Source organism: Oncorhynchus mykiss, chromosome 25 (genome assembly GCF_013265735.2).
Source record: "Oncorhynchus mykiss isolate Arlee chromosome 25, USDA_OmykA_1.1, whole genome shotgun sequence".
Lineage (NCBI taxonomy): Eukaryota > Metazoa > Chordata > Actinopteri > Salmoniformes > Salmonidae > Oncorhynchus > Oncorhynchus mykiss.
The window spans coordinates 5898468-5912125 of NC_048589.1; the positions used below are offsets into that span (position 1 = coordinate 5898468).

The following is a 13658-nucleotide window of genomic DNA, read 5'->3' on the forward strand; positions in this document are numbered from 1 at the left end:
TTGTGACATGGTTAGTCCCCTTAGCGGCCCACCCACGTAGAAAACACACTCAGAACAAACACATGCTGAGCACAACCAAGGAGCATAGTCATTAGCAGAACCCACTCACTCATTCACACACACACACACACAATACACACAAGGACGCATGCCCGACTACACACTCTCACGCACAAACACAGAACACACTCACGCACACAATGCCTGTAGAGAGGCATACAAAGACACACACACTTGCAATGACACAAAAGGGAAAAAATGTGGAATTAATGACAACGCTTCAGAAAAACCTCAGACTGAGGGACCTGAACCCATTGTGAGTGGAGGACGAGGTCAGGTCTCGCTCAGAGGCCACTACATTCTCAATGGGGAGAGTACAGTATAGAAATAGAGAAAGAAAGGCTGCACACAAATATGCTGCTCCCGAGTGCTTTGATTCAACCTGCACCACAAGGCTATCTGTCTTGTATCTTGCATATGAAACATCTCTCTCGTGGAACCAGTGCAAATAAAGTACTTGGGAAAGTACTTAATGGGAGCAGCTGCCAATGGCATGTGCCGGCTCTATCTTCGTAGTACATTGCACTCCACATATAGTGATCACATTTGTTCTGGACGATTTGATCACTCTAAGCAGTTGATTACAACAATTACAGAAAGCGCATTCACAATAACAGAGTGTATGGTTTTTGTTGTCGGGCCATGGACGGTGTGAACATTTGGGATGAGCAAATCACTTCCTCACACAGCGTTGGAGAGTACAGTAAAGTAAGGTATGTACCTGAGGATACAGTGTACTGACGTGTGGCAGGTAGCCTAGCGGTTAAGAGCGTTGGGCCAGAAACCAAAAGGTCGCTAGTAAGAATCCCAGAGCCGACTAGGTGAAAAATCTCAACCCTATAAGTCTTCTGGATGAGAGAGTCTGCTTGATTACTAAAGTGTAAAATGTAAGTGCAGGCCCCCGGTGTCCGGTCTGGAGTGTGAAGTCACAAAATACTCCTCAGTTTTATCAGCTGTCCTGGTGGTTGGTCTCAGACTATCCCGCAGGTGAATAAGCCAGATGTGGAGGTGGGCTGGCGTGGTTACACGTGGTCTGCGGTTGTGAGGCCAGTTGGATGTACTGCCAAATTCTCTAAAACTACATTTGAGGCGGCTTATGGTAGAGAAATGAACATTGAATTCTCTGGCAACAGCTATGGTGGACATTCTTGCAGTCAGCATGCCAATTGCATGCTCCCTCAAATCTTGAGACATCTGTGGCATAGTGTTGTGTGACAAAACTGCACATTTTAGAGTGGTCTTTTATTGTCACCAGCACAAGGAGCACCTGTATAATGATCATGCCGTTTAATCAGCTTCTTGATATGCCACACCTGGTGGATGGATTATCTTGGCAAAGGAAAAATGCTCACTAACAGGAATGTAAACAAATGTGTCCCCAAAATATGAGAGAAATAAGCTTTGTGTGCGTATGGAAACATTTCTGGGATCTTTTATTTCAGCTCATGAAACATGGGACCAACACTTTACATTTTGCGTTTATATTTTTGTTCAGTATAATTAGTATAATACATAAATCCCCATAAAAAAATCTGTCAGTTTAAGCTAGAGATATCTATTTCTATGCATTGGATGAGTCACACTTCCGCATCTGCGGTGAAATCTGACAGAGCTAGAGCGGTGTTTGTCAGACCATGAGTTATCCAGAATATAGGTCTTATCACAAAATCATTTTTTGCATCCGGAACTGTTTGGCCTACAAACAATTATGACTACTCTATCGAAAGGGAAGACTCTCACGAACATGAAGTTTACATTAAGTTACCAACGAACAGTTCTTGTGCTTTGCTTCCAGAATCACTGAGCTCTTCAGTGAGGCCATTCTGCTGATAATGGTTGTCTATGGAGATTGCTCAATTTTATACTGGCTGAAATAGCCAAATCCACTAATTTGAAGGGGAGTCCACATACTTTTGTATATATATTGTACGTCTGACACTGCAGGATTTGAGTCCCTGGCGGCGTAGTGTGTTACTGACGATAGGCTTTGTTACTTTGGTCCCAGCTCTCTGCAGGTCATTCACTAGGTCCCCCCGTGTGGTTCTGGGATTTTTGCTCACCGTTCTTGTGATCATTTTGACCCCACGGGGTGAGATCTTGCGAGGAGCCCCAGATCGAGGGAGATTATCAGTGGTCTTGTATGTCTTCCATTTCCTAATAATTGCTCCCACAGTTGATTTCTTCAAACCAAGCTGCTTACCTATTGCAGATTCAGTCTTCCCAGCCTGGTGCAGGTCTACAATTTTGTTTCTGGTGTCCTTTGACAGCTCTTTGGTCTTGGCCATAGTGTAGTTTGGAGTGTGACTGTTTGAGGTTGTGGACAGGTGTCTTTTATACTGATAACAAGTTCAAACAGGTGCCATTAATACAGGTAACGAGTGGAGGACAGAGGAGCTTCTTAAAGAAGAAGTTACAGGTTTGTGAGAACCAGAAATCTTGCTTGTTTTTAGGTGACCAAATACTTATTTTCCACAATAATTTGCAAATAAACTCATTAAAAAACCTACAATGTGATTTTCAGGATTTTTTTTTCTCATTTTGCCAGTCATAGTTGAAGTGTACCTATGATGAAAATTACAGGCGTCTCTCATCTTTTTAAGTGGGAGAACTTGCACAATTGGTGGCTGACAAAATACTTTTTTGCCCCACTGTATGGAGACTGTTTAGTGCTAGAAATATGGGGATAAATACAGTTGAAGTCAGAAGTTTACATACACCTTAGCCAAATACATTTAAACTCTGTTTTTCACAATTCCTGACATTTAATCAGAGTAAAAAATCCCTGTCTTAGGTCAGTTAGGATCACCACTTTATTTTAAGAATATGAAATGTCAGAATAATGGTAGAGAGAATGATTTACTTCAGCTTTCATTTCTTTCATCACATTCCCAGTGGGTCAGAAGTTCACATTCACTCAATTAGTATTTGGTAGCATTGCCTTTAAATTGTTTAACTTGGGTCAAACGTTTCGGGTAGCCTTCCACAAGCTTCCCACAATAAGTTGGGTGAATTTTGGCCCGTTCCTCCTGACAGAGCACGCTTTTTCAGTTCTGCACACACATTTTCTATAGGATTTAGGTCAGGGCACTGTGATGGCCACTCCAATACCTTGACTTTGTTGTCCTTAAGCCATTTTGCCACAACTTTGGAAGTATGCTTAGAGTCATTGTCCATTTGGAAGACCCATTTGCAACCAAGCTTTAACTTCCTGACTGATGTTGCTTCAAGATATCCACATAATTTTCCTGCCTCATGATGCCACCTATTTTGTGAAGTGCACCAGTCCTCCTGCAGCAAAGCACCCTCACAACATGATGCTGCCACCCCCGTGCTTCACGGTTGGGATGGTCTTCTTCGGCATGCAAGCCTCCCAAAGTTTGTTCATCTCTAGGAATGCGTCTCCAGAACGCGTCTCCTTCCTGAGTGGTATGACGGCTGTTTAAATGCACAGTCAACTTAGTGTATGTAAACTTCTGACCCAATGGAATTGGGATACAGTGAATTATAAGTGAAATAATCTGTCTGTAAACAATTGTTGGAAAAATTACTTGTGTCATGCACAAAGTAGATGTCCTAACCGACTTGCCAAAACTATAGTTTGTTAACAATACATTTGTGGAGTGGTTGAAAAACGAGTTTTAATGACTCCAACCTAAGTGTATGTAAACTTCCGACTTCAACTGTACATGTAAAAAAAAAAAAAAAAAAAAAGGTTCCTGATCTTTCTTATATCTCTCAGATCGAGGACAAACACTTCACAACACATTTCCTTTAGATTCTGTTAGTCCATGTATTCAATGTGTTTGTATTGGCTAATAGCAGTCAGCCAATTATATAAAAAAGCATACTTTTTTTATACTTAAAGGAATTTTAAAATTCAAAATCAAAGCAAAATTATCCTTGGTATAACCTTCTTAAAACAATTCCTTATAGCATAGTAGAACCCCCTAAGGGCGTTACCTGTATTAATGGCACCTGTTTGAACTTGTTATCAGTATAAAAGACACCTGTCCACAACCTCAAACAGTCACACTCCAAACTCCACTATGGCCAAGACTAAGTACACCTGCAGCGATCGGTTAGCTGCTCAGATAGCTGATGTTTAAAGTTAGTGAGGGAAATGTAAGTCTCCAGCTTCCGCGATTTTTGCAATTCGTTCCAGTTACTGGCAGCAGAGAACTGGAAGGAAAGACGGCCAATGGAGGTGTTGGCTTTGGGGATGACCAGTGAGATATACCTGCTGGAGCGTGTGCTACGGGTGGGTGTTGTTACCATGACCAGTGAGCTGAGATAAGGCGGAGCTTTACCTAGCATAGACTTATAGATGACATGGAGCCAGTGGGTCTGGCGACGAATATGTAGCGAGGGCCAGCCGACTAGAGCATACAGGTCGCAGTGGTGGGTGGTATAAGGCGCTTTGGTAACAAAACGGATGGCACTGTGATAGACTACATCCAATTTGCGAAGTCGAGGATCGGTAGGATAGTCCGTACTACTAGGGTAAGTTTGGCGGTGTGAGTGAAGGAGGCTTTGTTGCTTAATAGTGTCTGGATTGTGACCAGATTTCCCTGGTCCCTCCCTGTATGCAAATTATTTTACAGCTATTATTTCAAAAATAATATTTATTTATTTATTTTAAGATACATATTGATGCATAAGTCAATGGTGCCACCTGTCAATGATTTTATAAGGTGGGATAATGATGACTTAAATGGTTTTACTGTCCTGATCCATCTACACATGTAAGATATCCAGACACAATGCGTGCCTGACTACCTCCGGAAGAGGTCAGGAAGATCTGATCACAAACAGTTCACAATGCGTCTTTTAATCGTCTACACCTGTCTGAAAATGTGGGCACAATCAGAATGTGGAAAAAATCAGGACAAAGGATGCATGTTAGAACTATGTATAAACGGGGCTTCTGTAACACCTGGGGTCGTGTTTACTAGGTACCAAATTGAAAAAGAAACACTGAAAAATGGAGGGACTATCCAATCTAGACTTTAAAAACATTCATTTTAGTTTTCCATTGCAAAACAAACCTTAAACCAGGAAGAGTTCACTCACCTGGGCAAAGTAAAGCTCGAGCTGCTTCCCGTTGAACTCGGTCTCGTGGAGCTCGACACGAGCGCGGGCGGCTGCCTCCGGAGTGCTGAAGCTGATGCGGACTCGCCTGAAGCTCTTGAACATCTGGAAGGACGTCTGCTCGTCATAGATCCTGAATAAGGCCTCAAACCGCTCCTGGGAGAGAAAGAAAGAACAATTGGCCATTTTAGACTGGAGTTGATCCTGCACCTGTCCTGAAATGTCACCATTAAGCATTTCAGGCATTTTTTGTAAGGTAGCATATCCCTACACTGCAGCATAGCTCCAGAGGTATGTCCCCCCCCCCCCCCCCCCCCCCCCCTTACAAGGATTTGAGCATCTGGAAAGGTGTTATATAAATGCAATCAATTAATGTAATTATTATAAACCTACATATATAAATCTATATCCATAGATGCTGCTCCATGGCTGACCCTGTGCCTTGTGTGTGTGTGATACACGTGGATGTGTGCATTTTGGGGAGGGTTAAGATTAGGCTGAAATCAAAAAAGGGACAAAAGGGACAATATAGTATATATTCTATTAATTAATGAAAGGGAGCAGACAAACAGTGGGAGAGAGGGGAGTAGTGAAAAGGGTGGGTGAATCAATCATTCAGCCATTTGAAACAGAATATGATCTTGTCATTTGAGCAATAGGGGACATAGGGGTGTCCTGTGTCATAGTTCCTCTCTTGTGGCCCATTCTCTGTTGTGGTAGCACTCTAGCGGCATCTGCTACGCGTATTGGATTTTCTGGACTGGCGGACATGTTGGATTGTGAAATTTGAGGTTTTCAACTTTCCAGGTCACCCTCCCCTGTTGTTCACTAAGCAGACTGGAAAAGGCAGACTTTTTGAAAGAATAATAGTGTATATCAGATATATTATAGTGCATTTGGAAAGTATTCAGACCCCTTGATTTTTTGAAAAAATAATAGTGTATATCAGATATATTATACAGTGCATTTGGAAAGTATTCAGACCCCTTGACTTTTTCCACATTTTGTTACGTTAGTCTTATTCTAAAATGAATTCAATTGTTGTTTCTTTCTCATCAACCTACACACAATACCTCATAATGACAAAGCAAAAACAGGATGGTTTTTTGTGTGCAAATGTATTAAAAATATTCAGACCCTTTCCTTAGTACTTTGTTGAAGCACCTTTGGCAGCGATTACAGTATCGAGTCTTCTTGGGTATGATGCTACAAGCTTGGCACACCTGTATTTGGGGAGTTTCTCCCATTCTTCTCTGCAGATCCTCTCAAGCTCTGTCAGGTTGGATGGGGAGCAGTGCTGCACAGCTATTTTCAGGTCTCTCCAGAGATGTTCGATCGGGTTCAAGTCCGGGCTCTGGCTGGACCACTCAAGGACATTCAGAGACTTGTCCCGAAGCCAATCCTGTGTTGTCTTGGCTGTGCACTTAGGGTCGTTGGTGAACCTTCGCCACAGTCTGAGGTCCTGAGGTTTTCATCAAGGATCTCTCTCTCCCAGTCCCTGCCACTGAAAAACATCCCCAGAGCATGATGCTGCCACCACCATGCTTCACCTTAGGGAAGGTGAAGCATGGCAAACTCCAAGCAGGCTGTCAAGTGCCTTTTACTGAGAAGTGACTTCCGTCTGGCCACTCTACCATAAAGGTCTGATTGGTGGAGTGCTGCAGAGATGGATGTCCTTCTGGAAGGTTCTCCCATCTCCACAGAGGAACTCTGGAGCTCTGTCATAGTGACCATCGGGTTCACCTCCTTGACCAAGGACCTTCTTCCCCGATTTCTCAGTTTGGTTGGGCAGCCAGCTCTAGGAAGAGTCTTAGTGGTTCCAAACTTCTTCCATTTAAGAATGAAGGAAGCCACTGTATTCTTGCTGACCTTCAATGTTGCAGATCTGTGCCTCGACACAATCCTGTCTCGGAGCTCTATGGGGCAATTCCTTTGACCTCAAGGCTTGGTTTTTGCTCTGACATGCATTGTCAACTGTGAGACCTTAAATAGACAGGTGTGTGCCTTTCCAAATCATGTCCAATCATTTGAATTTACCACATGCGGACTCCAATCAAGTTGTAGAAACATCTCAAGGATAATCAATGGAAACAGGATTCACCTGAGCTCAATTTCGAGTCTCATAGCAAAGGGTCTGAATACTTACGTAAATAAGGGATTTCTGAATTTTATTTTTAATACATTTGCAAAAAAGTCAAAAACATATTTTCGCTTCGTCACTATGGGGTATTGTGTGTAGATTGATGAGGGAAAAAGATATTTCATCCATTTTATTATAAGGCTGTAACGTAACAAAATTTGGAAGAAGTCAAGGGGTCTGAATACTTTCTGAATGCACTGTAGTTTCGAAATCGTGACATTATGAACTTTTTAAGAGAATAAGCTGTTTCTTGACTCTATATACATGAATATACAGTGCCAGTCAAAAGATTGCACACACCTACCTACTCATTCAAGTATTTTTCTTTATTTTTTACTATTTTCTACATTGTAGAATAATAGTGAAGACATCAAAACTATTAAATTACACATATGGAATCATGTAGTAACCAAAAAAGTGTTAAACAAATCAAACTATTTGTTTTGTTGCCTTGATGATAGCTTTGCACACTCTTGGCATTCTCTCAACCAGCTTCACCTGGAATGCTTTTCCAACGGTCTTGATGGAGTTCCCACATATGCTTAGCACTTGTTGGCTGCTTTTCTTTTACTCAATTTGGTTGAGGTCGGGGGATTGTGGAGTGAGCTTGTGGCCACAAAATGGGACCACGAGTGTTAAAGTGCATAAAAATAATCTGTCCTTGGTTGCAGCACTCACTAAGGAGTACCAAACGGCCTCTGGAAGCTATGTCAGCACAAGAAGTGTTCGTCAGGAGATCTGTGAAATGGGTTTTCATGGCTGAGCAGCCGCACACAAGCCTAAGATCACCATGCGCAATGGCAAGTGTCAGCTGGAGGGGTGAAACGTTCACCGCCATTGGACTCTGTAGCAGAGGAAACGTGTTCTCTGGAGTGATGAATCACGCTTCACCATCTGGTAGTCCGACGGACGAATCTGGGTTTGGTAGTCGTCAGGAGAACGATACCTGCCCGAATGCATAGTGCCAACTGTAACGTTTGGTGGAGGAGGAATAATGGTCTGGGGCTGTTGTTCATGGTTCGGGCTAGTTCCAGTGATGGGAAATCTTAATACCACAGCATACAATGACATTCTAGATGATTCTGTGCTTCCAACTTTGTGGCAACAGTTTGGGGAAGGTCCTTTCCTGTTTCAGCATGACAATGCCCCCATGCACAAAGGGATGTCCATTGAGAAATGGTTTGTCGAGATCGGTGTGGAAGAACTTGACTGGCCTGCACAGAGCCCATACCTCAACCCCAAATGAACACCCTTGGTATGAATTGGAACACCGACTGCTAGCCAGGCATAATCGCCCAACATCAATGCCTGACCTCACTAATGCTCTCGTAGCTGAATGGAAGCAAGTCCCCGCAGGATTGTTCCAAAATCTAGTGGAAAGCCTTCCCAGAAGGGTGGAGACTGTTATAGAAGCAAAGGGGGGACCAACTCCATATTAATGCCCATGATTTTGAAATTAGATGATAGATGAGCAGGTGTCCACATACTTTTGGTCATGTAATGTGTATATATGCCCAAAAGTATGTGGACACCTGCTCGGCTGAAATAACCGAATCCACTAATTTGAAGGGGTGTCCACATACTTTTGTATTTATAGTGTAGAAAACATTAAAAACACCTGCTCTTTCCATGACATAGACTGACCAGGTGAGCTATGATCCCTTATTGATGTCACCTGTTATGTCACCTGTTAAATCCACTTCCATCAGTGTAGATGAAGGGGAGGAGACAGGTTAAAGAAGGATTTTTAAGCCTTGAGAATTGAGACATTGATTGTGTATCTGTGCCATTCAGTGAGTGAATGGGCAAGACAAAAGATTTGAAGTGCCTTTGAACAGGTAATGGTAGTAGGTGCCATGTGCACCAGTTTGAGCGTGTCAAGAACTGCAACACTGATGGTTTTTCACACTCAACAGTTTCCTGTATGTATCAAGAATGGTCCACCACCCAAAGGACATCCAGTCAACTTGACACAACTGTGAGAAGCATTGGAGTCAATACGGGCCAGCATCCTTGTGGAACGCTTTTGACACCTTGTAGTTCATGCACAAACTAATTGAGGCTGTTCTGAGGGAAAAAGGGGGTGCAACTTAATATTAGGAAGGTGTTCCTAATATTTTGTAAACTCAGTGTATTTAAGGTATACACAGTGTTGGTGAGTAACGGATTACATGTCGTCCGTGTACATGTAATCCGTTACATGTAAAGGATTACAAAAAACAGTATCTGTAATCCATTTTGTTACCAGCTAAAATAGTGTAATCAGATTATAGATATTTTGAAAAATTTGATGATTACCTCGAAGATTACTTTGAAATTCAGAAAGGATGCTTGCGGGAAAAAATCTTTAACACTTCTCTGTTTTCTCAATGACATTCAAATCAGCATTGAAAAAAGTTTGTTTGTTTGTTCCTCCTGAGCGAGTCTGACCACAAGTCAGAGACCACTATGATGGCACATCAAACACATTTGGTGTATCGCGGGAAAAGAGCAGGAATAGACTTTTGTAGGCTACAGTCCAGGCTATGTCTTCCAATGGTGCAACTGCTGTCGGCATTTGGGTAATCTGAGTTTGCGTAATCCAAAAGTTACGTTACTGATGACAATTTTGGACAGGTAACTAGTAACTGTAACGGATTACATTTAGAAAGTAACCTACCCAAGGCTGTGTTTACAGTATTATGATCAGAGCCATACAATACATATGGCCCTTGGTCAGATGTGTGTCTGTCATATTTAGCAAAACAAAATCTTGTTGAGGGAGTTCCACTTTCATTCAGTGTCAACATTCAGAATGGTGGTATTAGTTTATGCCTAATATATATATATATATATATATATATATATATATATATATATATATATATATATATATATATATATATATATATATTTATTTATACACTGCTCAAAAAAATTAAGGGAACACTAAAATAACACATCCTAGATCTGAATGAATGAAATATTCTTATTAAATACTTTTTTCTTTACATAGTTGAATGTGCTGACAACAAAATCACACAAAAATGATCAATGGAAATCAAATTTATCAACCCATGGAGGTCTGGATTTGGAGTCACACTCAAAATTAAAGTGGAAAACCACACTACAGGCTGATCCAACTTTGATATAATGTCCTTAAAACAAGTCAAAATTAGGCTCAGTAGGGTGTGTGGCCTCCACGTGCCTGTATGACCTCCCTACAACGCCTGGGCATGCTCCTGATGAGGTGGCGGATGGTCTCCTGAGGGATCTCCTCCCAGACCTGGACTAAAGCATCCGCCAACTCCTGGACAGTCTGTGGTGGAGCGAGACATGATGTCCCAGATGTGCTCAATTGGATTCAGGTCTGGGGAACGGGCGGGCCAGTCCATAGCATCAATGCCTTCCTCTTGCAGGAACTGCTGACACACTCCAGCCACATGAGGTCTAGCATTGTCTTGCATTAGGAGGAACCCAGGGCCAACCGCACCAGCATATAATCTCACAAGGGGTCTGAGGATCTCATCTCGGTACCTAATGACAGTCAGGCTACCTCTGGCGAGCACATGGAGGGCACCATGACTGACCACCCGCCAAACCGGTCATGATGGAAGATGTTGAAGGCAGCAGAACGTTCTCCACACCGTCTCCAGACTCTGTCACGTCTGTCACGTGCTCAGTGTGAACCTGCTTTCATCTGTGAAGAGCACAGGGCGCCAGTGGCGAATTTGCCAATCTTGGTGTTCTCTGGCAAATGCCAAACGTCCTGCACGGTGTTGGGCTGTAAGCACAACCCCCACCTGTGGACGTCGGGCCCTCATACCACCCTCATGGAGTCTGTTTCTGACCGTTTGAGCAGACACATGCACATTTGTGGCCTGCTGGAGGTCATTTTGCAGGGCTCTGTCAGTGCTCCTCCTGCTCCTCCTTGCACAAAGGCGGAGGTAGCGGTCCTGCTGCTGGGTTGTTGCCCTTCTACGGCCTCCTCCACGTCTCCTGATGTACTGGCCTGTCTCCTGGTAGCGCCTCCATGCTCTGGACACTACGCTGACAGACACAGCAAACCTTCTTGCCACAGCTCGCATTGATGTGCCATCCTGGATGAGCTGCACTACCTGAGCCACTTGTGTGGGTTGTAGACTCCGTCTCATGCTAACACTAGAGTGAAAGCACCGCCAGCATTCAAAAGTGACCAAAACATCAGCCAGGAAGCATAGGAACTGAGAAGTGGTCTGTGGTCACCACCTGCCGACCACTCCTTTATTTGGGGTGTCTTGCTAATTGCCTATAATTTCCACCTGGTGTCTATTCCATTTGCACAACAGCATGTGAAATTTATTGTCAATCAGTGTTGCTTCCTAAGTGGACAGTTTGATTTCACAGAAGTGTGATTGACTTGGAGTTACATTGTGTGTGTATATATATATATATATATATATATATATATATATATATATATATATATATATATATATATATATATATATATATATATATATATATATATCAGGGGTAACCATGGTGTTCCTCTGCCCATCCACTGCTGTGTTTGGTAAGGAAATTAGATTTCCCATCTGAATCCTTCTGGCCCTCCAGATGCTATCGTCTCTCTCCTCTCCCTTTCTCCCAACCTCTCTCTTTTCTATCTCCGACACCCTCTTTTTCTCAATGTTCTCCCTCTCTCTCCATCCCTCTCTCTCTCTCTCTCTCTCTCCCTCTCCCCCTGTCGCTCTGTCTCTCTCTCTCTCTCTCTCACTGCTTGGACAGAGTGACATTTTAGCTGTGAATTCAATCGATGGACTCTGTCGGGAGCCAGTAACTGGGAAGAGACCAGGGAAGGTGGAGGCTGGCTAGTTGATACAGGGGGCTTGTCACAGCACGCTCCACAGACAGAGCATTCAAGGAGACTATTCTTTCTCTCTCATCAAACCTGTTTTTGAGAGAGGGAAGAAAGGTAGCCATGAAACTATAGGCATAATTTAAAAGGAATTGGTGACGACTTCCTTTTGGTCGGCTCGGCGATGCCATTTTGGGTTAGAGCAACTGTAGTTGAATTCAGCTAAACAGAAAGGCTCTCAATCACATACATATCATAGTTTTCCTGAAAGGACACAATTGATTGAAGGAAGCATTTACTATCACACTAAATAATAATTACTCCTTCAAATGGAAATGCTAAAATAACAATAATATTGGTACTGGTACGCGTATGTGTCAGACTTTACTATTGGTACAAGAGCATAAGACGTAATTCACCTCTTGTTCCAAAGGTATCGTCAAACACATACACGTTTGTACCGCATTGCTATGGGGATACGGAAGTGTCAAGGTATGAGACACTGACAGTAACAGGTTGATAAAGAGCGTAAACTGTGGAAAAGTGAATAAGCTGCTTGTAAAAGATGAGCACTCCTCAACCCCCATCTGAATTTCCTTATCTGCTTTCCAGCCAGAGCTAGATTCACTATCGGCGGCACATCTGATTGGTGTTTAACTCACCATACAAGAGCCTTTCCATTCATTGGCCAAGAAAATTGTTCAATTTTTGTTTCTGTGTCTTGACTCCGCCCTTCAGTCTGTAGCCGTGCCAACCCCCTGACATAGGGACTACTTTTCCACTCAGAGCCTCTGTACTGAACGAGTAGTGATGAACCCCCTGCAGTTAATTCTAGACTACCATCATCAACACCCATGACTAACATGTGGAAAACACACACACACACAAAAACATCATGGATATACCAAAGTCCTCCTGATGTTGAGCTGCCAGGAAGTGGGTTGCATATCAAACCCTATTACAGTAGGCTACATTCATCCACTACTTGAGTTATGGCTGTTTTGTGACCCCTGTCAGTTTCAGCTCTGTCACCAATCACATGTTATGCTGTGGTTCGCCTCGTCGCGAACCAGGATTCCCTAAAACGGGAAAACAGGATTCCCTAAAAAAGTACTCATTACATGTTTAATACTTAGCAGGACAGGAAAAAGGTCTAATTCACGCACTTATCAAGAGAACATCCCTGGTCATCCCTACTGCCTCTGATCTGGCAGACTCACTAAACACCAATGCTTCATTTGTAAATTATGTCTCAGTTGTTGGAGTGTGCCCATGGCTATCCGTAAATTTAAAAAACAAGAAATCAGTCTGGTTTGCTTAATATAAGACATTTTTTTAATGATTTATACTTCTACTTTTGATACTTAAGTACATTTAAAACCAAATACTTTTAGACTTTTACTCATGTAGTATTTTACTGGGTGACTTTCACTTTAACTCGAGTCATTTTCCTTTAAGGTATCTTTACTTTTACTCAAGTATGAAAATTGGGTACTTTTTCCACCACTGCGCCTCACAATATGTCAAAAAAAATCAAATGCCTTGCTTGGG

At 42.6% G+C, this 13658-nt stretch overlaps 1 protein-coding gene across 1 annotated transcript in view; it reads right to left on the reverse strand.

Annotated features, from left to right (window-relative positions):
* rcan3 (regulator of calcineurin 3) overlaps positions 1-13658 on the reverse strand; it is a 50784-nt gene that overhangs the window by 8178 nt on the left and 28948 nt on the right. Inside the window, exon 2 of the mRNA XM_021584390.2 lies at positions 5131-5304. Coding sequence (XP_021440065.1) covers positions 5131-5304 — 174 coding nt within the window. The remainder of the gene's footprint in view (positions 1-5130; positions 5305-13658) is intronic.